The sequence below is a fragment of the Lethenteron reissneri genome, chromosome 66 (genome assembly GCF_015708825.2).
Source record: "Lethenteron reissneri isolate LAM-NWPU_2019-01 chromosome 66, ASM1570882v1, whole genome shotgun sequence".
Classification (NCBI taxonomy): domain Eukaryota; kingdom Metazoa; phylum Chordata; class Hyperoartia; order Petromyzontiformes; family Petromyzontidae; genus Lethenteron; species Lethenteron reissneri.
The window spans coordinates 3533467-3554137 of NC_083844.1; the positions used below are offsets into that span (position 1 = coordinate 3533467).

Here is a 20671-nt window from a genome sequence, read left to right on the forward strand (position 1 = left end):
CAGTCCATCCCCAGCACACAGGAATATCACTGGGAGTGGAGCCGAGGGGCAAATGAGGGAGCTGAGGGAGGGAGAGCCAGTCAAGCGGAACCAGGGGAGGGCTGGCAGCCTTAGGCCTGGGGGGCAAGTCCAGTCAATTGGCCCATTGAACCATTCACCAGCGCAGCCCAATGAGTGCCCACCGCCGCAGCTCAATCAGTGCTCACCAGCGCAGCCCAATCAGTGCTCGCCACCGCAGCTCAATCAGTGCCCACCGCCGCAGCCCAATGAGTGCTCACCAGCGCAGCCCAATTAGTGCTCACCAGCGCAGCCCAATTAGTGACCATGGGCCGGATAAATGTCCTCGGCGGGCCGCATGTGGCCCGCGGGCCGTAGTTTGAGGACCCCTGCACTAAACTATACACTAAACTATATACAAAACTACAATCTAAACTATACACTAAACTAAACACTAAACTACAATCTAAACTACAATCTAAACTATACACTAAACTAAACACTAAACTACAATCTAAACCAGGGGTCGGCAACCTACGGCTCCGGAGCCGCATGCGGCTCTTTACGGGCTGCTTCTTGACGATATGTACGTATGTACAGTAATGTACTCAGATGCATTGCGGCTCTTGAAATACTGAATTTTGTACTGAATTGGAAAGAAATGGCTCTTCTTGTTATTTTGGTTGCCGACCCCTGATCTAAACTATACACTAAACTAAACACTAAACTACAATCTAAATTACAATCTAAACTATACACTAAACTAAACACTAAACTACAATCTAAACTACAATCTAAACCTCTATACTAAACTAAACACTGAACTTGCGATGCCGCCGCCACGAAGCCGTTCACAGCAGGCGCCCCATCTGCGACCTCGCCACCACCAAGCGACGGAGCCGACCCCGTGTCCCCCTCACCTCACCTCACATGAACACACCCGCACGCATCCCCCCCCCCCCCCATAGAGCTCCGAGGGGAGGTCACCTGGCCGACCGGTTTTAATCCGAGAAACCCTTATCGGGATAACTTTCACGGTTTCCGGTGACCAGGGAATTGGACGACCTCCCCCGATGCTACTGCGCGGTGCTGCGACCGGCATTAAGATTGCAAGGTCGCAGCGAGGGGCCATTCGGCCACCGCGAGTGAAACGCACCACACACACACGCCACACACGCAGCGCATCTGACGACGAGCCTTTGTGATGGACACCGCCGCATAATGTGCATAACTAAGGCACCCTGCATAAGAAAGCGATTGAACAGCACATGCCCCACACATGGCAATAGGAGGAGCGAAGAGTATGAGGGAAGGGGGGGGGGGGGGGCCTGAGTCCGGGAATTAGGATAAAAGGGAGTGTAGCGAGGTAGAGAGATCTCACTTCGCTTCAAGAGGCCCGCGTGCAAGTCGGCTCCCAGCTCTGCCCTCCGGACGTCCGTGCGACGTGTCCAGACGAGCATCGAGGAAAAGCCAGAGGACGCCGAATACTTCGAACCGTGAGTAAGAAGGTGAATTAGGATTATAGCCGATAAATAGGGAATAGGTCCAGGGGTAGTATAATAGGCCAGCCTCGTCGAATCATACTGACTCAACAACCCGTTCCAGGTAGCAAACAATAAATCATTAATAGCTAATCGTGGCCTCGTGTGATCTCGCTGAGCAGTGTGAACGCGTGTAGTGCTGCGTATACAGCGGCTCGCCTCGTGGGAGCACTGCGCAGAGCGGCGCGAGAGTGGGTATCGCTGCGCGGAGCTGCGTGTGTGCGCGTGCGTTCACTACGTGTGTGATACAAGTGCGCGATCATAACGCGAGTATTCAGTGGTGAGTGAGTACCGCGGGGAGCTGTGTGCGTGAGTGCGCATACGTTCGTTACGTGTCGGATACGGGTGCGCATTGGTCACGTGGTTATTCGACGTGGAGGCGAGTGCCGCACAGGGCTATAGACGGGCACACGCTCGCCGCGTGCGAGAGCTGTACGTAGCGGTGTAAAGAGGGGGAGTATGGCGTTTGATTGATGATGCTGTGCGCACGTATGCTTGCAGCGTGGGAGCGCGGCGCGAGGCTGTAACAGTAGGGGCGTCGCGTTCGAAGGCCGGCGAAACCCGAGCGGGTATTAGGGTGGTGGGGTAACGTAAACAGAATAGGGGATGCAGGCGGGGGAGACCCCGGGGGCCAACGGCCCCCACAAACTACAATCTAAACTACAATCTAAACCTCTATACTAAACTAAACACTAAACTACAATCTAAACTACAATCTCAACCTCTATACTAAACTATACACTAAACTAAACACTAAAATACAATCTAAACCTCTATACTAAACTAAACACTAAAATTCAATCTAAACTACAATCTAAACCTCTATACTAAACTAAACACTGAACTACGAGCTACGAGGTAAGGCCCCACTGAGGTGTGAAGCTCCAGACGAGCCTCCTCCTCCACCACCTCCACCACCTCCACCACCACCACCACCACCTCCACCACCACCACCTCCACCACTACCACCACCTCCACCACCACCACCACCTCCACCACCACCACCTCCACCACCACCACCTCCACCACCACCACCTCCACCACCACCTCCACCTCCACCACCACCACCACCTCCACCACCACCACCACCACCACCACCTCCACCACCTCCACCACCACCACCTCCATCACCACCACCACCTCCACCACCACCACCACCACCTCCACCACCACCACCACCTCCACCACCACCACCACTTCCACCACCACCACCACCTCCACCACCACCACCACCTCCACCACCACCACCTCCACCACCACCACCACCACCTCCACCACCACCTCCATCACCACCACCTCCACCACCACGTGGCTTCTCACTAACCACCACCACCACCTCCACCACCACCTCCATCACCACCACCTCCACCACCACGTGGCTTCTCACTAACCACCACCACCACCTCCACCACCACCTCCATCACCACCACCTCCACCACCACGTGGCTTCTCACTAACCACCACCACCACCTCCACCACCACCTCCATCACCACCACCACCACCTCCACCACCACGTGGCTTCTCACTAACGACAGCAGCTCAGCCGAGTGGCTGACATCATCATCGGCATCATCATCATTACGTGGAACATGTATAGCAGCAGACAAACACAGTTGTGGACGGTGAGTGAGTGGTGAGGGTGAGGGGAGTGAGTGGTAAGTGAGTTGTGAAGGTGAGGTGAGTGAGTGTGGTGAGTGAGTGAGTGGTGAGGGTGAGAGGAGTGAGTAGTGAGGGTGAGGTGATTGAGTAATGAGGGTGAGGTGAGCGAGTGATGAGGGTGAGGTGAGTTAGTGGTGAGGGTGAAGTAAGTGATGAGGGTGAGGTGAGTGGTAAGTGAGTGGTGAGCGGCAGGGTGATGAGCGCATCTCGCCGGCCAGGTACACTTTGTGTGAGTGAGTGGTGAGTGAGTGGTGAGTGAGTGGTGAGTGAGTGACTGACTGACTGACTGAGTGAGTGAGTGGGTGAGTGAGTGGTGAGTAAGTGGTGAATGAGTGGTGAGTGAGTTGTGAGTGGTGAGTGAGTGTTAAGTGAGTTGTGAGTGAGTTGTGAGTGAGTGGGTGACTGACTGACTGACTGAGTGAGTGAGTGAGTGGGTGAGTGAGTGAGTGGCTAGTGAGTTATGAGTGAGTTGTGAGTGAGTGGGTGACTGACTGAGTGAGTGAGTGAGTGGGTGGGTGAGTGAGTGAGTGGCGAGTGAGTTGTGAGTGAGTGGTGAGTGAGTGGTGAGTGAGTGGTGAGTGAGTTGTGAATGAGTGTGAGTGGTGAGTGAGTGAGTGAGTGACTGAGTAAGTGAGTGGTGAGTGAGTGTGAGTGGTGAGTGAGTGAGTGAGTGACTGAGTGGTGAGTGAGTGGTGAGTGAGTGGTGAGTGAGTGAGTGGTGAGTGGTGAGTGAGTGGTGAGTGAGTGGTGAGTGAGTGTGAGTGAGTGGTGAGTGAGTGGTGAGTGAGTTGTGAGTGAGTGGTGAGTGAGTGGTGAGTAAGTGTGAGTGAGTGGTGAGTGTGAGTGGTGAGGGAGTTGTGAGTGAGTTGTGAGTGAGTGGTGAGTGACTGACTGACTGACTGAGTGAGTGGGTGAGTGACTGACTGAGTGGTGAGTGAGTGGTGAGTGAGTGGTGAGCGAGTCCTCACCATTTGCGGCAGGGTGAGGTGCGCACCGCTCCGGCGCGGTACACTTTGCCGTTGAACTCGCACGAGCAGTTGGACAGCGGCACGCAGCGACCAGACGGGGAAACATCGTCCACTACCGTGCCTAGACACACAGAGACCCACACATAGACATAGACACATACACATACATAGACACATAGACATATAGACACACACATAGACACAGAGACACATAGACACACACACATAGACACATAGAGACATAGACACACACACACATAGACACACACACACATAGACACACATACATATAGACAACAACAACAACAACCGCCAATCGCCACTAAGTGGCGGTGACGTCACCACGATGCTTGTGCCAGGCCAAGTGCACCTTGAGGCCACGTGAAGTGTCGAACGCCCGCTGGCAGGAGGTCACGGGGCAGACCCAGGTGCCACGGATCGACTGACCGAGATGACCGAGATGACTGGCTGATGCACCACCTGTGCCCCCTACTGTACCAACTTGCTGTGCTTTAGCCACCCGGCGCTCCGCTCGTTGTTGTGAGCGTCGCTCCTCCGCCCTCCGTTGTTGTTGGAGGGCAACTGCCTCCAACTGCCCAGTAGCGTCCTTCACGAGCCTCCTCCACTGAGGCCGATCTTGACACTGCTGGTACCAGTCATCGGCAAGTCCACTCAGCTCCACGTCCTCCTGTATCACATCACTCCATCTCTTCTCTAGCCCGTGCCGCGCCCGTTTAGCCCCCTCGATCCGGCCGACAAAAGCTGTTTAGGCATGCGGTGGCTGGGCATGCGGGCTACATGACCCAGCTAACGTAGCCTTGCCTGCTGGAGGAGCTCACTGATGGGACTTTGCCCAGATCTTTCAAGGACTTGTGAGCTCCTCACACAATCCAGCCTGGTTAAACCCAGGATGGATCGTAGGCAGGCCAGCCTAAATGTTTCCAACCGGCGAAGATGCTCCACTAGGGGGGTCCACGTTTCGCAAGCGTAGAGAAGGGAGGGAATGACCGTGGCCGAGAAGACCTGAAGCTTCGTGCGGAGTGACAGACCAGGTAGCTTCCACACAGCGTTACGCAACCGATGAAAAAATATTGCCGCTCGACTGATTCGGAGTGAGACCTCTGCTGATAAACTGGAGCCGGTCATAAGCACACTGCCCAGGTATGTGAAACTCTCCACTCTCTCCACAACTGCCCCATCACCAATTGGGAGTTGTGGGGGTGGAGTGTCCGATTGTACAAAATACCCAGGCAGGTGCTTAGTTTTGGTGGGGCTGATGGTAAGGCCTCACCTTTTAGTGGCACGCTCCAGTCTCAGCAGCAGCGTCTCCAACTCCTCTTCTGAATGAGCAGCTATTACCAAATCATCGGCATACATAACGTGGTTGACCAATAGGGAGCCATCCCTTGATCGCACCCGGGCATCGATCAGCCTCCCATTATATCTGTACCAAATGGAAATTCCCCCGGTACAGCTATTGAAGGCTTCACGAACTACGCGGTCAAAATAGATGTTAAATAATGTGTGAGCCAGAGGACATCCCTGTCGCACCCAAAGGTGTACAGGGAAAGGCTCCGACTCCCGGCCACGTAGTTTTACCCGGGCCTGCCCATGGTTCACACCAAAACGTTCACACAACGTTCCACCACAACGTTCATACCGCAACGTCCACACTGCAACGGTTCACCCCACCACGTCGTTGACACCACGACGTTCACACAACGTTCACACCACAACGTTCACACAACGTTTACCCCACCACAACGTTCACATCCCACTGTTCACGCAACAACGTTTCAAACACCGCGACGTTCACCCCACCATAACGTTCACACAACGTTTAGACCACAACGTTCACACTCCAACGTTGACACCACGACGTTCACACTACGTCACACCACACCACACCACGACGTTCACAACACGACGTTCACACCGCAACGGTACACACCACCACGTCGTTGACACCACGACGTTCAGACCACACCACAACGTTCACACGACGTTCGACCACAACGTCCACACGACGTTCCACCACGACGTCCACACTCCAACGTTGACACCACGACGTTCACACCACGACCTTCACACGACCTTCACACCACGACATTCACACCACGACGTTCACACCACGACGTTCACACGACGTTCACACGACGTTCGACCACAACGTCCACACGACGTTCCACCACGACGTCCACACTCCAACGTTGACACTCCAACGTTGACACCACGACGTTCACACGACGTTGACACCACGACGTTCACACGACGTCACACTCCACAACGTTCACACGACGTTGACACCACGACGTTCACACGACGTTCACACTCCAACGTTGACACCACGACGTTCACACGACGTTCACACTCCAACGTTAACACCACGACGTTCACACTCCAACGTTGACAACACGACGTTCACACGACGTTCACACCACCGACCGTTGGGGCAGAAGCAGCCGTAGGTGCATCGCGAGCTGCAGGCGGCGTCGCTGCCCGGGTCCCTGCAGGTTGGGGGGCAGGCCGAGCCGCACTCAGAGAAGACGCGGCCAGCTGGGCAGCGTGGGGCCGCTGTGTGGGACAGAGACATGCGCACACAGGTAAAGGTAAAGGTGTCCCAGGTAGCCTTGAGCAGAGAAGATGCGGCCAGGTGGGGCAAGAGAGAGACACGCGCGCACAGGTAAAGGTAAAGGTGTCCCAGGTAGCCTTGAGCAGAGAGGACTCCACCAGGCGGGGCAAGAGAGAGACACGCACACAGGTAAAGGTGTCCCAGGTAGCCTTCAACCGGGCTGTCGGGGCTGCAGCAGCAGCAGCAGGAGGAGGAGCAGCAGCAGCAGCAGGAGCAGCAGCAGCAGGAGGTGGAGCAGCAGCAACAGCAGCAACAGGAGCTGCATCAACAGCAGCAACAGCAGCAGCAGGAGCTGCATCACTAGCAGCAGCAGCAGCAGGAGCTGCATCAGCAGCAGCAGCAGGAGCTGCATCAACAGCAGCAACAGCAGCAGCAGGAGCTGCATCACCAGCAGCATCAGCAGCAGCAGGAGCTGCATCACCAGCAGCAGCAGCAGCAGGAGCTGCATCAGCAGCAGCAGCAGGAGCTGCATCAACAGCAGCAACAGCAGCAGCAGGAGCTGCATCACCAGCAGCATCAGCAGCAGCAGGAGCTGCATCAACAGCAGCAACAGCAGCAGCAGGAGCTGCATCACCAGCAGCAACAGCAGCAGCAGGAGCTGCATCAACAGCAGCAACAGCAGCAGCAGGAGCTGCATCACCAGCAGCAGCAACAGCAGCAGCAGGAGCTGCATCAGCAGCAGCAGGAGGAGGAGGTGGAGGAGGATGAGTTGCGAGTGTCTCACGGCAGAGCGAGGGGCTCCTCCACTCGGCTGGGCGCCCCCCGGCGATGACGAGCGCCTGTGAGAGTGCGCGCAGCGACGAGCACGGGGAGCACGCCGAGGGCCGCGAGGAGGACGACGACGAGGTGGACGAGGAGGTGGACGAGGAGGAGGTGGAGCAGGCGCACAGCTCGCCCGCACAGCCCGCCACGAACGGCTCCACCAGCTCCAGCAGCAGCGTGGAGCTGGTGGTGGTGGTGGAGTCATCGCCAGCGCCGCGACCAAGCACGGAGCGCAGCAGAGATCGGCACAGCCCCTCCTACACACACCATACACACCACACACACACCACACACCACACACCACACACACACACCACACACACCACACACACACACACCACACACACCACACCACACACCACACACCACACACACCACACACACACACCACACACACACACACACACCACACACACCACACACACACCACACACACCACACACACCACACACACCACACACACCACACACACCACACACACACCACACACACACACCACACACACACCACACACACACACCACACACACACCCACACCACACACACACCACACACCACACACCACACACACACCACACACACACACACACCACACACACCACACACACACACCACACACACCACACACACACACACACCACCACACACACACACCACACACACACCACACACCACACACCACACACACACACCACACACCACCACACCACACCACACACCACACACACCACACACCACACACACCACACACACCACACACCACACACACACCACACACACCACACACACACCACACACACACCACACACACACACACACACCACACACACCACACACACACACACCACACCACACACACACACACACACACCACACACACCCACACACCACACACCACACCACACACACACCCACACACACCACACACCACACCACACACACCACACACACACACACCACACACACCACACACCACACCACACACACACCACACACACCACACACACCACACACACCACACACACACACACACACACACACACCACACACAAACCACACATACACACACACACACCACACACACCACACACACACCACACACACCACACACACACACACCACACACACCACACCACACACACACCACACACACCACACACCACACACACCACACACACACCACACACACACCACACACACCACACACACACACCACACACACACCACACACACACACCACACACCACACACACGCATGGCACACGAGTTTCGGGTTAGCGCAGTCTGGGATGGTGACGGTGGTGATGGTGATGGTGGTGATGGTCTTTATGACCCATACCCATAGAGACCCACAGAGACCCACACTGATAGAGACCCACAGAGACCCACACTCATAGAGACCCACAGAGACCCACACTCATAGAAATCCCTTACTCATAGAGACCCACACTCATAGAGACCCACAGAGACCCACACTCACAGAGACCCACAGAGACTCACAGAGATCCACACAGACCTATACTCACAGAGACCCACAGAGACCCACAAGCACGGCTCCCCAACTGCTCCCCGCCACCCAGCTGCCTGGCTAGCTACTCACGCGCTGTGGGCAGGCCGCGGTGACGTTGGCGGCGGTGATGAAGGGGCACTGCTCACCGGGGTCGTTCACGCGGTGCGCGTTCACCAGCTGGTGGACGCTCATGGGCCCCACTCCCCCCTCTGTGGAGGGAGAGACGCGCACCACCACCACCATCAGTGACACGTGACTGTGTGTGTGTCACGTGACCGTGTGTGTGTGTCACGTGACCGTGTGTGTGTGCCACGTGACCGTGTGTGTGTGACCCACGTGACCGTGTGTGTGTGACCCACGTGACCGTGTGTGTGTGCCACGTGACCGTGTGTGTGTGTCACGTGACCGTGTGTGTGTGCCACGTGACCGCGTGTGTGTGTGTCACGTGACCGCGTGTGTGTGTCACGTGACCGTGTGTGTGTGTGTCACGTGACTGACTGTGTGTGTGTGTGTCACGTGACTGACTGTGTGTGTGCCACGTGACCGTGTGTGTGTGTGCCACGTGACCGTGTGTGTGTGTGTCACGTGACCGTGTGTGTGTGTGTCACGTGACCGTGTGTGTGTGTGTCACGTGACCGTGTGTGTGTGTGCCACGTGACCGTGTGTGTGTGTGCCACGTGTCCGTGTGTGTGTGTGTCACGTGACCGTGTGTGTGTGTGTCACGTGACCGTGTGTGTGTGTGTCACGTGACCGTGTGTGTGTGTGTGTGTCACGTGACCGTGTGTGTGTGTGTGTCACCTGACCGTGTGTGTGTGTGTGTGTCACGTGACCGTGTGTGTGTGTGCCAGCACCTCGGAGTAGATCTGTGGACTCGGCGACACCGTTGAAGTCTCCGCAGAGTCCGGACGTCTTGCTGCGGTAGCGGGCATCCAACTCCACCTACACCACCACAACCACAACCACCACAACCACCACCACCACCACAACCACAACCACCACCACCAAAACCACAACCACCACCACAACAACCACCACCACAACCACAACCACCACCACCACAACCACCACCACCACCACAACCAGAGTGAGTTTGTGAGTGAGTGACTCTATGAGTGAGTGACTATCTGAGTGAGTGACTGAGTGAGTCACTGAGTGAGTGAGTCTCTGAGTGAGTAAGTCTCTGAGTGAGTCACTGAGTGAGTGAGTGACTGAGTGAGTGACTGAGTGAGTGAGTCTCTGAGTGAGTAAGTCTCTGAGTGAGTCTCGGAGTGAGTGAGTCTCTGAGTGACTGAGTGAGTGACTGAGTGAGTGAGTGAGTGACTGACTGAGTGAGAGAGTCTCTGAGTGAGTGAGTCTCTGAGTGAGTGAGTCTCTGAGTGAGTCTCTGTGTGAGTGAGTCTCTGAGTGAGTGAGTCTCTGAGTGAGTCTCTGAGTGAGTGAGTCTCTGAGTGAGTGAGTGACTGAGTGAGTCTCTGAGTGAGTGAGTGAGTCTCTGAGTCTCTGAGTGAGTGAGTGAGTGTCTGAGTGAGTGACTGAGTTAGTGGGTGAGTGACTGACTGACTGAGTGTGTGACTGAGTGAGTGAGTGACTGAGTGACTCTCTGAGTGAGTGAGCGAGTGACTCTCTGAGTGACTGAGTGACTGACTGAGTGACTGACTGAGTGACTGAGTGAGTGAGCCTCTAAGTGAGTAACTGAGTGACTGAGTGACTCTCTGAGTGACTGAGTGAGTGACTGAGTGAGTGACTGAGTGACTGAGTGAGTGACTGACTGAGTGATTGACTGAGTGACTGAGTGAGTGAGCCTCTAAGTGAGTAACTGAGTGACTGAGTGACTCTCTGAGTGACTGAGTGAGTGACTGAGTGAGTGACTGAGTGAATATCTGAGTGACTGAGTGACTGAGTGAGTGACTGACTGAGTGACTGACTGAGTGACTCTCTGACTGAGTGAGTGACTGAGTGAGTCACCCTGAGTGCGCCCTGCCCGTCCCAGTAGACGGTGACCCCCAGCGAGCGCAAGGCGACGCGGAGCTGCAGTCCCTGCCGCTCCACCTGCACGGCGCCGCCCACGTACGGCAGCGTCACGCTGCACACAGACACAGGCAAAGGTCCCCCGGGTAGCCTCCAGCAGGACTGTAGGGGCACTTGCCTAGGGGGTAGCGGCTAGGTTGTGAAGGTGTCAGGGCGGTGTTTAGGGGTACTAGGGGGGGTACTAGGGGGGTGCTAGGGGGGTGCTAGGGGGGTACTAGGGGTTGCTAGGGGGGTGCTAGGGGGGTACTAGGGGGGTGCTAGGGGGGGTACTAGGGGGGTACTAGGGGGGTGCTAGGGGGTGCTAGGGGGGTACTAGGGGGGGTGCTAGGGGGGTATTAGGGGGGTACTAGGGGGGTGCTAGGGGTGCTAGGGGTGCTAGGTGGGTGCTAGGGGGTGCTAGGGGGGTACTAGGGGGGTACTAGGGGGTACTAGGGGGTGTATCTAGGGGGTACTAGGGGGGTGCTAGGGGGGTGCTAGGGGGTACTAGGGGGGTACTAGGGGGTACTAGGGGGGGTGCTAGGGGGGTACTAGGGGGTACTAGGGGGTGTATCTAGGGGGTACTAGGGGGTACTAGGGGGGTGCTAGGGGGGTACTAGGGGGGGTACTAGGGGGGTGCTAGGGGGGTGCTAGGGGGTACTAGGGGGGTGCTAGGGGGGTACTAGGGGGGTACTAGGGGGGTGCTAGGGGGTACTAGGGGGTACTAGGGGGGTGCTAGGGGGGTACTAGGGGGGTACTAGGGGGGGTACTAGGGGGGTGCTAGGGGGGTGCTAGGGGGGTGCTAGGGGGGGTACTAGGGGGGTGCTAGGGGGGTGCTAGGGGGGTACTAGGGGGGTGCTAGGGGGGTGCTAGGGGGGTGCTAGGGGGGTACTAGGGGGGTGCTAGGGGGGTGCTAGGGGGGTACTAGGGGGGTACTAAGGGGTACTAGGGGGGGTGCTAGGGGGGTGCTAGGGGGGTACTAGGGGGGTGCTAGGGGGTGCTAGGGGGGTACTAGGGGGGTGCTAGGGGGGTGCTAGGGGGGGTGCTAGGGGGGTGCTAGGGGGTGCTAGGGGGGTGCTAGGGGGTACTAGAGGGGTGCTAGGGGGGTACTAGGGGGGTGCTAGGGGGGTGCTAGGGGGTACTAGGGGGGTGCTAGGAGGGTACTAGGGGGGTGCTAGGGGGGTGCTAGGGGGGTGCTAGGGGGGTGCTAGGGGGGTACTAGGGGGGTGCTAGGGGGGTGCTAGGGGGTGCTAGGGGGGTACTAGGGGGTGCTAGGGGGGTACTAGGGGGGTACTAGGGGGGTGCTAGGGGGGTGCTAGGGGGGTACTAGGGGGGTGCTAGGGGGTGCTAGGGGGGTACTAGGGGGGTGCTAGGGGGGGTGCTAGGGGGGTACTAGGGGGGTGCTAGGGGGGTGCTAGGGGGGTACTAGGGGGGTGCTAGGGGGTACTAGGGGGTACTAGGGGGGTGCTAGGGGGGTACTAGGGGGGTGCTAGGGGGGTGCTAGGGGGGTGCTAGGGGTACTAGGGGGGTGCTAGGGGGGTACTAGGGGGGTACTAGGGGGGTGCTAGGGGGTACTAGGGGGTACTAGGGGGGTGCTAGGGGGGTACTAGGGGGGTACTAGGGGGGTACTAGGGGGGTACTAGGGGGGTGCTAGGGGGGGTACTAGGGGGGTGCTAGGGGGGTGCTAGGGGGGTGCTAGGGGGGGTACTAGGGGGTGCTAGGGGGGTGCTAGGGGGGGTGCTAGGGGGGTGCTAGGGGAGTACTAGGGGGGTGCTAGGGGGGTGCTAGGGGGGTACTAGGGGGGTACTAGGGGGTACTAGGGGGGTGCTAGGGGGTGCTAGGGGGGTACTAGGGGGGTGCTAGGGGGTGCTAGGGGGTGCTAGGGGGGGTGCTAGGGGGTTGCTAGGGGGGTGCTAGGGGGTGCTAGGGGGGTGCTAGGGGGTACTAGAGGGGTGCTAGGGGGGTACTAGGGGGTACTAGGGGGGTGCTAGGGGGGTACTAGGGGGGTGCTAGGGGGGTACTAGGGGGGTGCTAGGGGGTGCTAGGGGGGTGCTAGGGGGTGCTATGGGGGGTGCTAGGGGGTGCTAGGGGGTGCTAGGGGGGTACTAGGGGGGTGCTAGGGGGGTGCTAGGGGGGTGCTAGGGGGTACTAGGGGGGTGCTAGGGGGGTGCTAGGGGGGTACTAGGGGGTACTAGGGGGGTGCTAGGGGGGTGCTAGGGGGGTACTAGGGGGGTGCTAGGGGGTGCTAGGGGGGTGCTAGGGGTGGTGCTAGGGGGGGTGCTAGGGGGGTACTAGGGGGGTGCTAGGGGGGTGCTAGGGGGGTACTAGGGGGGTGCTAGGGGGTACTAGGGGGGTGCTAGGGGGGGTACTAGGGGGGTGCTAAGGGGTACTAGGGGGGTGCTAGGAGGGTACTAGGAGGGTGCTAGGGGGGTGCTAGGGGGGTACTAGGGGGGTGCTAGGGGGTACTAGGGGGGTGCTAGGGGGTACTAGGGGGGTACTAGGGGGGTACTAGGGGAGTACTAGGGGGTGCTAGGGGGTACTTGTGCTCGTCGTTGACGTCGATGGCACCGTCTCCCAGCAGCTGGAGGCGGCTCCCGGCTGCCGCCAGCTCCACGCTGGCGAGGCGCCCCCCGGCAGAGCGCCGCGCCAGCACCGCCACGTGCCCCTCGCTCGCGTCGCTGGTGCGCACCTGAGCACGTGCAGAGGAGCAGTTGGTGACGCGGTGGCGTCGCAGGAAGTGACGTCGGGCACAGGGGGCACGAGTCACTTCGCACCGTGCGTATCCGTGTTTCGGTTGGGTCGCCGCCATTTGGATTGTTCAAGTTCAAGTTCATTGATTAGGTATAGCCCTGTGAGCCCTTCGGCTCTTGAATCGGGTGCAACCGCAACAAACAAAAAACAAAAACATGAACAAAAACATCTTAAAGTGACTATGTGACTGAGTGCAAACAGAAAATCCAAGAAAAGACAGCAAAATATTGCAGAAAAGAATCAGCGTACACCAGAGACACTTGTAGAGGTACCCATTACACAAACATAAAACACGCTCTGCTAGTCTGTGATGATGCATCGTCCCTGAAACTCGTTGGTCCACACCAGAGACAGCTTTGTTTAGAGCCCAGTCTCAAACGACGTTAGGGGCCGTCCATAAATGACGTCACGCGATTTTGGACTTTTTTAACCCCCCCCCCCCCTCGTCACACGTCATAAAAAGTCAGACTCCCCTAAAATATGACGTCACAAAGCTCTGCCCCTCCCCCCAAACCATATTTCCATTTTTGAAAATAAAACATGCTTCAAATCGCTTTAAACTATTGTCATTGTAGTGCGTATTTAATGTGGCGCTGCACTCTGATGTTGTAGGAGGAAAACATTTATTTAAAAGTCGAATTAATTAAGTAGAACGTGTTGTCTATATTTATTTAAAGTTGTGCATTTTGATGTGACGTCACATTTCTCACCCCCCCCCCCCCCCTCGTCACAAATGTCTGACCCCCCCCCCCCCCCAGTTGCGTGACGTCATTTATGGACGGTGAACAGTGCCAGGACAATGCCACCATGAGTACACTGAGATAAAACACTTTCAAAGACAACGCATCATCACACACTACTAGAGCGTGTTCCTTCACTTCATACTCTTCGGCTCTTTGGGTAAAGTGACGTAGGTAGAAATAAAATAAAATAAACCAAATCACGACGTTTCGATCGCAACACAAGCGATCTTCATCAGGTGGGACAACCGCGGCGAGTAAATGCTGAAGCCGGCGAGAAAGCTGCCGTGGAAAGAGGTTAATTAGGTAAGAAAGGAGAGAGAGAGGGGGTGAGTGCTAGGGGAAGAGGACGTGAGGCTGTTCCTTTCAAAAGTTTTCAGTTTGGTGTTTTACCATCTGAACACAACCTCCTGTTGTGTCATGGCCAGAAGGGGTCAAACCCTATTCTTGTTTACAGGCAAGGGAGGTCCCATATACACAATACAGAGACAAAGGAGCCCTGGGTAGCCTCAGCAGACGGCAGGGGCAAGTGCTGTTAGTAGCGAGTAGCAGCACATAGTGTATAGTAGTGTAGTGTATAGTGCAGTGTATAGAGTAGTGTATAGTGTAGTGTGTAGTGTACGTCAAAGTAGTGTATAGTGTAGTGTATAGTAGTGTAGTGTGTAGTGTATATTGTACGTTATAGTAGTGTATAGTGCAGTATGTAGTGTATAGTATTGTAGTGCATATTGTACGTTATGAGTAGTGTATTGTTCTGCCTCACGGCAGGTGTAGAGGTGTGTGTACACAGGAATTTTCTGTTTTGATGCTGAGATTGGTCACGTGACCAGGAAGTTACGATTTAAGATTCCCTCTCAGCCACGCGGCAGGGTGTCAGCCATTACCCAGAGTACAAAATGGAGGCACAAATGGCATCTCAGTGAAGACAAGTGCATCTGTTCATTGTGGAACGTTACTAAGCATTGTCTGTAAGTTCTTTTATGTTCTTATAATACTGGGAATGCTGTTATAATGTTAGAATGACCGTTATAATGCTGTAAATGCCTTTATAATGCTGTTAAATTGTTATGATAAATATGAGGCCTAGTTAACAACGAAGCCTGCCACTTGCATTATTGTGAATGTTACTTGTAATTAAATAAGTCGAGTCAGACTCGTACCAATGTAACCTTATTGCGATCTTGAGAGCAAGGATGACGAAATGTCTCATTCATAGTTCAGTGTTATGTGTAGTGCTGTACATTTAGGCTGCAGTATGGTGATTACACGATGTGCCCTTACTTAACACAGTAGCTTATTCTCTTGTATAGCTATTCAGTACTAATGTGGGTGCCTGGTCCATCCAGGATCTATTGTTGAGTTTCATGTGATCTAAGACTGTTATGATGCTGTAGTGTTCATTCATTGTATTGATATCACCAAGTATTAACATATGCTGTATTTGTGCTGTGTTTTTATATCAGTTTTACCTCGTTCAATTCATTAAATACTTTTGGAGTCGGATGTTCACCCTGGCTCTGAAGGTTTATTGAATGCGAGGATATAGTGGTGCAACGCAGTGCACAGCGAGGCCGAGACATGTATAGTGTAGTGTATAGTAGTGTGTACAGTTGTGTATAGTTGTGTATAGTCGTGTAGTGTATAGTAGTGTAGTGTATAGTAGTGTAGTGTATAGTGTAGTGTATAGTAGTGTAGTGTATAGTGTGTGTGTTGTGTCTGTAGTCAGTGTTGTGTCTGTAGTCAGTGTTGTGTCTGTGTTGTGTGTCTGTAGTCTGTGTTATGTGTCTGTGTTGTGTGTCTGTAGTCTGTGTTGTGTGTCTGTGTTGTGTGTCTATAGTCTGTGTTGTGTGTCTGTGGTCTGCGTTGTCTGCGTAGTCTCCGCACCATCTCGAAGTTGCAGGCGCTGGAGAAGGCGAAGTGGAAGCCGTCGAAGGTGCGCACCTGCCCCATCCCGTACAGCGAGCACCAGCCGGGACCCTCAGCACCTGTGCCGTGCGTGGGGGGAGTGGGGGTGGGTGGGGGTGGTGGCGGGTGGGTGGGGGTGGACGTGGTGGGGGGGGGTGGAGGGGGGGGTGGAGGTTGGGGAGGTGGTGGGGGGGTGGAGGTGGGGGGGGTGAAGGTGGTGGGGGGGTGGAGGTGGGGGGGTGAAGGTGGTGGGGGTGGACACGGAGACTCAGACAGTGAGACTCACCACACAAAGAGACTCACCACAGACACTACACTACACTATACACTACACATTACACTACACCATACACTACACATTGCTACACACGCGCGCTGCCACTGTGGACGTGAATGTGCTATCGTGCACACTCACGGCTCTGGTCAGGTTTTTTCTCAGCCTTCGATGATGACGACACTGGCGATGGTGAGGAGGTCTTGCTCTCTGTAAACACGACACGCGCACCTCCCGTTAGCACAGTTCGTTATGTACGGTACGTTAAAAGTTCAACATGCCTACACTATACACTACACTATACACTACACTACTATACACTACACTACTATACACTACACACTACACTATACACTACACACTACTATACACTACTATACACTACACACTACTATGCACTACACTACTATACAACACACTACTATACACTATACACTACACTATACATTACACTATACACTACTATACACTACACTACTATACACCACAATGCTATACACTATACACTAATATAACGTACAATATACACTACGCTACTATACACCACACTACTATACACTGTACACTACACTATACAGTACACACTACTATACGCTACACTACTATACGCTACACTACTATACAATACACTGTTATACACTACACTATACACCAGAGGTGGGACAAAGTCATTGTTATGCAAGTCCAAGTCGAGTCTGAAGTCATCAAATTCATGACTCGAGTCTGACTCGAGTCCAAGTCACATGACTCGAGTCCACACCTCAGAGGTGGGACAAAGTCATTGTTATGCAAGTCCAAGTCGAGTCTGAAGTCATCAAATTCATGACTCGAGTCTGACTCGAGTCCAAGTCACATGACTCGAGTCCACACCTCTGCTATACACTACAACACACTACACTACTATACACTACAACACTATTCTACATTGATAACTCATTTCTTCTTCTTGTTGTGCGTTTAGTTTGTTGTCCCCCCCCCCCGCACCTCCGATCAGCACGGTTAGCTACGTACGGTGGTGCAAAATAAGTTCAACACACACACGTCCACACAAAAGTCCCCCGTATAGCCTTAACAGACTGTAGGGGCAAGTGCTGTTAGCGAGCACCTATGAAGGCCAGAACGGTACACGAGGGGGTGGGTGGCCAGCACCACGCCCGACCGCCTTTGTCTCCCCAGTGGCGATGTTTACACACCACACCAGGTACTCATTTGAGGCTGAGTCGACCTAGGGGAGGACCAGGACCGGTTCAGATAGTGTAGTGTATAGTGTAGTGTATAGTAGTGTAGTATACAGCAATGTAGTGTATTGTAGTTTGTAGTAGTGTAGTGTATAGTAGTATGTAGTAGTGTAGTGTATAGTGGAGTGTATTGTAGTTTGTAATAGTGTAGTGTATAATAGTATGTAGTAGTGTAGTGTGTAGTAGTGTGTAGTAGTGTATAGTGTACTGTGTAGTAGTGCAGTGTATAGTAGTGTATAGTGTAGTGTATAGTAGTGTATAGTGTAGTGTATAGTAGTGTATTGTGTAGTGTATAGTAGTGTGTAGTAGTGTATAGTGTAGTGTATAGTAGTGTGTAGTAGTGTATAGTGTACTGTGTAGTAGTGCAGTGTGTAGTGTATAGTGTACTGTGTAGTAGTGTATAGTGTAGTGTATAGTAGTGTGTAGTAGTGCAGTGTGTAGTGTATAGTGTAGTGCAGTGTGTAGTGTATAGAAGTGTGTGAGTATGTAGAACTTATTTCCCACCACCACCGCACATAGCCAATCGCGCTAATCGGAGGTGCGGGGAAGGTCATCAAACTACACATCGAGTCCACGGTCATCCCCTGTTAGTTCCGGTCTTAGAGGAGGATGGGTCAACACTTGCTGCTGCTGTTGTTGTAATATAGAGTGGCTGAGACACTCACTGCTCTTGTCATCCGCGTTGTCGGCTGACGTTGATGCCTTGTTCTCTGTGAACACGACACACGTGGGGAGTTAAACCTCGCAGCGTCCAGTGCGTGTATGTTGAACTTCTTTCGCACCGTACGTAGCCAACCGCGCTAACCGGAGGCGCTTTTCTTAACTCCTGGATACTCTATCCCTGATCTCTCCTTGAGTCGTTCTCACAACGGTCGTATAAAATCAACTTGAGCAGAGATTCACATCGGCAGTATAGCAGGACAATTGGGGGATTGTTGTATAAACACCAGATTTCATGCCCTTTTTGGGATTCATCGGCACAGCTGTAAGCCATTGTTGCTTCCTGCTTCATATAACCCTCTGCTGCAGCAACAGAGCCACTCTGTGTGTGGTATATCTGCTTCGACGGTTTTATGAGAACAGAGACATATTCTTAGGTTTTTTTCGGTAAAGTCACGTAGGTAAAAATTTGAATTAATAAAAGTAAAATAAAAATAAAAATTCACGACGTTTCGGAAGCAACACAAGCCTCCGTCTTCAGGTGGAACCGTCACAGCCACGACAGCTGTATCAAGTAAATGAGAGATCACAAGAAATACCACCCCGTATATATATAATGGTTGAGGGGGGAAGGGCCAGGAATGGCACACTTTTTATTAATATGGTAAGGTGAGGCTTAAGACTAAGAATAGACTGCATAACAAAGGACTCATTTAATTTTTTTACCCACGTGACTTTACCGAAAAAACCTAAGAATATGAATCCTTGCAGTCACGAAAGCTTCAAATCTAAAGAACAGAGACACTCACGGCTTTTGTCGTCAGTCTTCTCGGCTGACGATGACGATGTCTTGCTCTCTGTGAACACGGCAGATGTGGTTGAGTTAAACCTCACAGCGTTCAGCCCAACCAGCTGTACGTATATGTGTGTGTTGGACTTCTTTACCACCATACATGGCCAACCATGTTAATTGGAGATGCTACTTCATCATGAGGCCTCCTTTGCCAGTAGCAAAATATAATAATATGTTTTTTTACCCTTTTTTCTGGCAACAAAACTGAAACCTTTTTTACAAGGAATCATGTTTGCATTAACCACAATAATATATGCACTGTCCTTGAAGTTGATTGGTCCAACCCATGTGAGACTAGGCTCTAATGAAAGCTGTCTCGGGTGTGGACCAATCAACTTCAAGGACAGTGCATATATTGCATATATTTTCAGAGTTATGTGTTTTGTTTGCATTATGGCTGCAGGTATTGTGGTCTATTCAAACATGACTCCTTGTAAAAAAAGGTGTCAGTTTTGTTGCCAGATAGAAGGTTAAAAAAACAATTATCAAGTTCAACATACACACACTACATACGTACAGACACCAGCGCAGCGTAAGCCATCACTGCTTACTGTTTCACACACCCCCTCCGCTGCAGTGATAGAGACGCTCTGTGAGATATCTGCTTCGACGATTCATTGAGAACAGAAGTCTTGCTGGTGTGAGAGACATTCAAGGATAACGAAATACGAAATAAAATGTTACCCCTTTCAGGCAATACGATAGGAGTTGTGTTAAGATGTTCAAACACCAAATATATACAACAGTGATGCTGCTAATCCTGCATATGCAAATTATTTTGTCAAGGCGCTCTTCCCCCTCCATCCCAGCTTAAATAGACGCTCCAAGCCTGGGGTGTGTCATTCAGACTCTGTCTTCTCGACAGACCTGTTCTTCACCTGAGGTCGGCTGCTTGCGTTGTGGCCGAAACGTCGTGAGAATTTTATTATGTTTTAATTTTTGTATTTTTTTATTTCCATTCTACGTGACTTTACCGAAAGAACCAAGAACATGAAAAAAGTGAAAAATGGGTTTGGATTCCCCTCTCATTATAAAGAAATATTCTGATTCTGAGTTGGTGGCTCAGGTCGGACAACAAAGACCCCACCACCGTATAGCCTCAACATGGTAGTGAAAACATACAACAAGAGTGTTTTACCCTTCATGGCAACAACACAGGAGTTGTGTTGAAATGTT

At 53.5% G+C, this 20671-nt stretch overlaps 2 protein-coding genes across 2 annotated transcripts in view; one reads left to right on the top strand and one right to left on the bottom strand.

The window, feature by feature from the left end:
* The window catches only part of LOC133359975 (uncharacterized), a 341563-nt gene that overhangs the window by 70678 nt on the left and 250214 nt on the right, over positions 1–20671 (top strand). The window lies entirely within an intron of this gene.
* The window catches only part of LOC133359919 (mucin-5AC-like), a 95097-nt gene that overhangs the window by 51781 nt on the left and 22645 nt on the right, over positions 1–20671 (bottom strand). The window contains exons 26-36 of the mRNA XM_061578479.1: positions 19452–19499; positions 18648–18692; positions 16886–16954; positions 16450–16550; positions 13615–13763; positions 11036–11153; positions 9922–10009; positions 9161–9279; positions 7523–7817; positions 6612–6740; positions 4167–4287 (exon numbers count right to left, since the gene is read on the bottom strand). Of these exons, the coding sequence (XP_061434463.1) occupies positions 4167–4287; positions 6612–6740; positions 7523–7817; positions 9161–9279; positions 9922–10009; positions 11036–11153; positions 13615–13763; positions 16450–16550; positions 16886–16954; positions 18648–18692; positions 19452–19499 (1282 nt within the window). The remainder of the gene's footprint in view (positions 1–4166; positions 4288–6611; positions 6741–7522; positions 7818–9160; positions 9280–9921; positions 10010–11035; positions 11154–13614; positions 13764–16449; positions 16551–16885; positions 16955–18647; positions 18693–19451; positions 19500–20671) is intronic.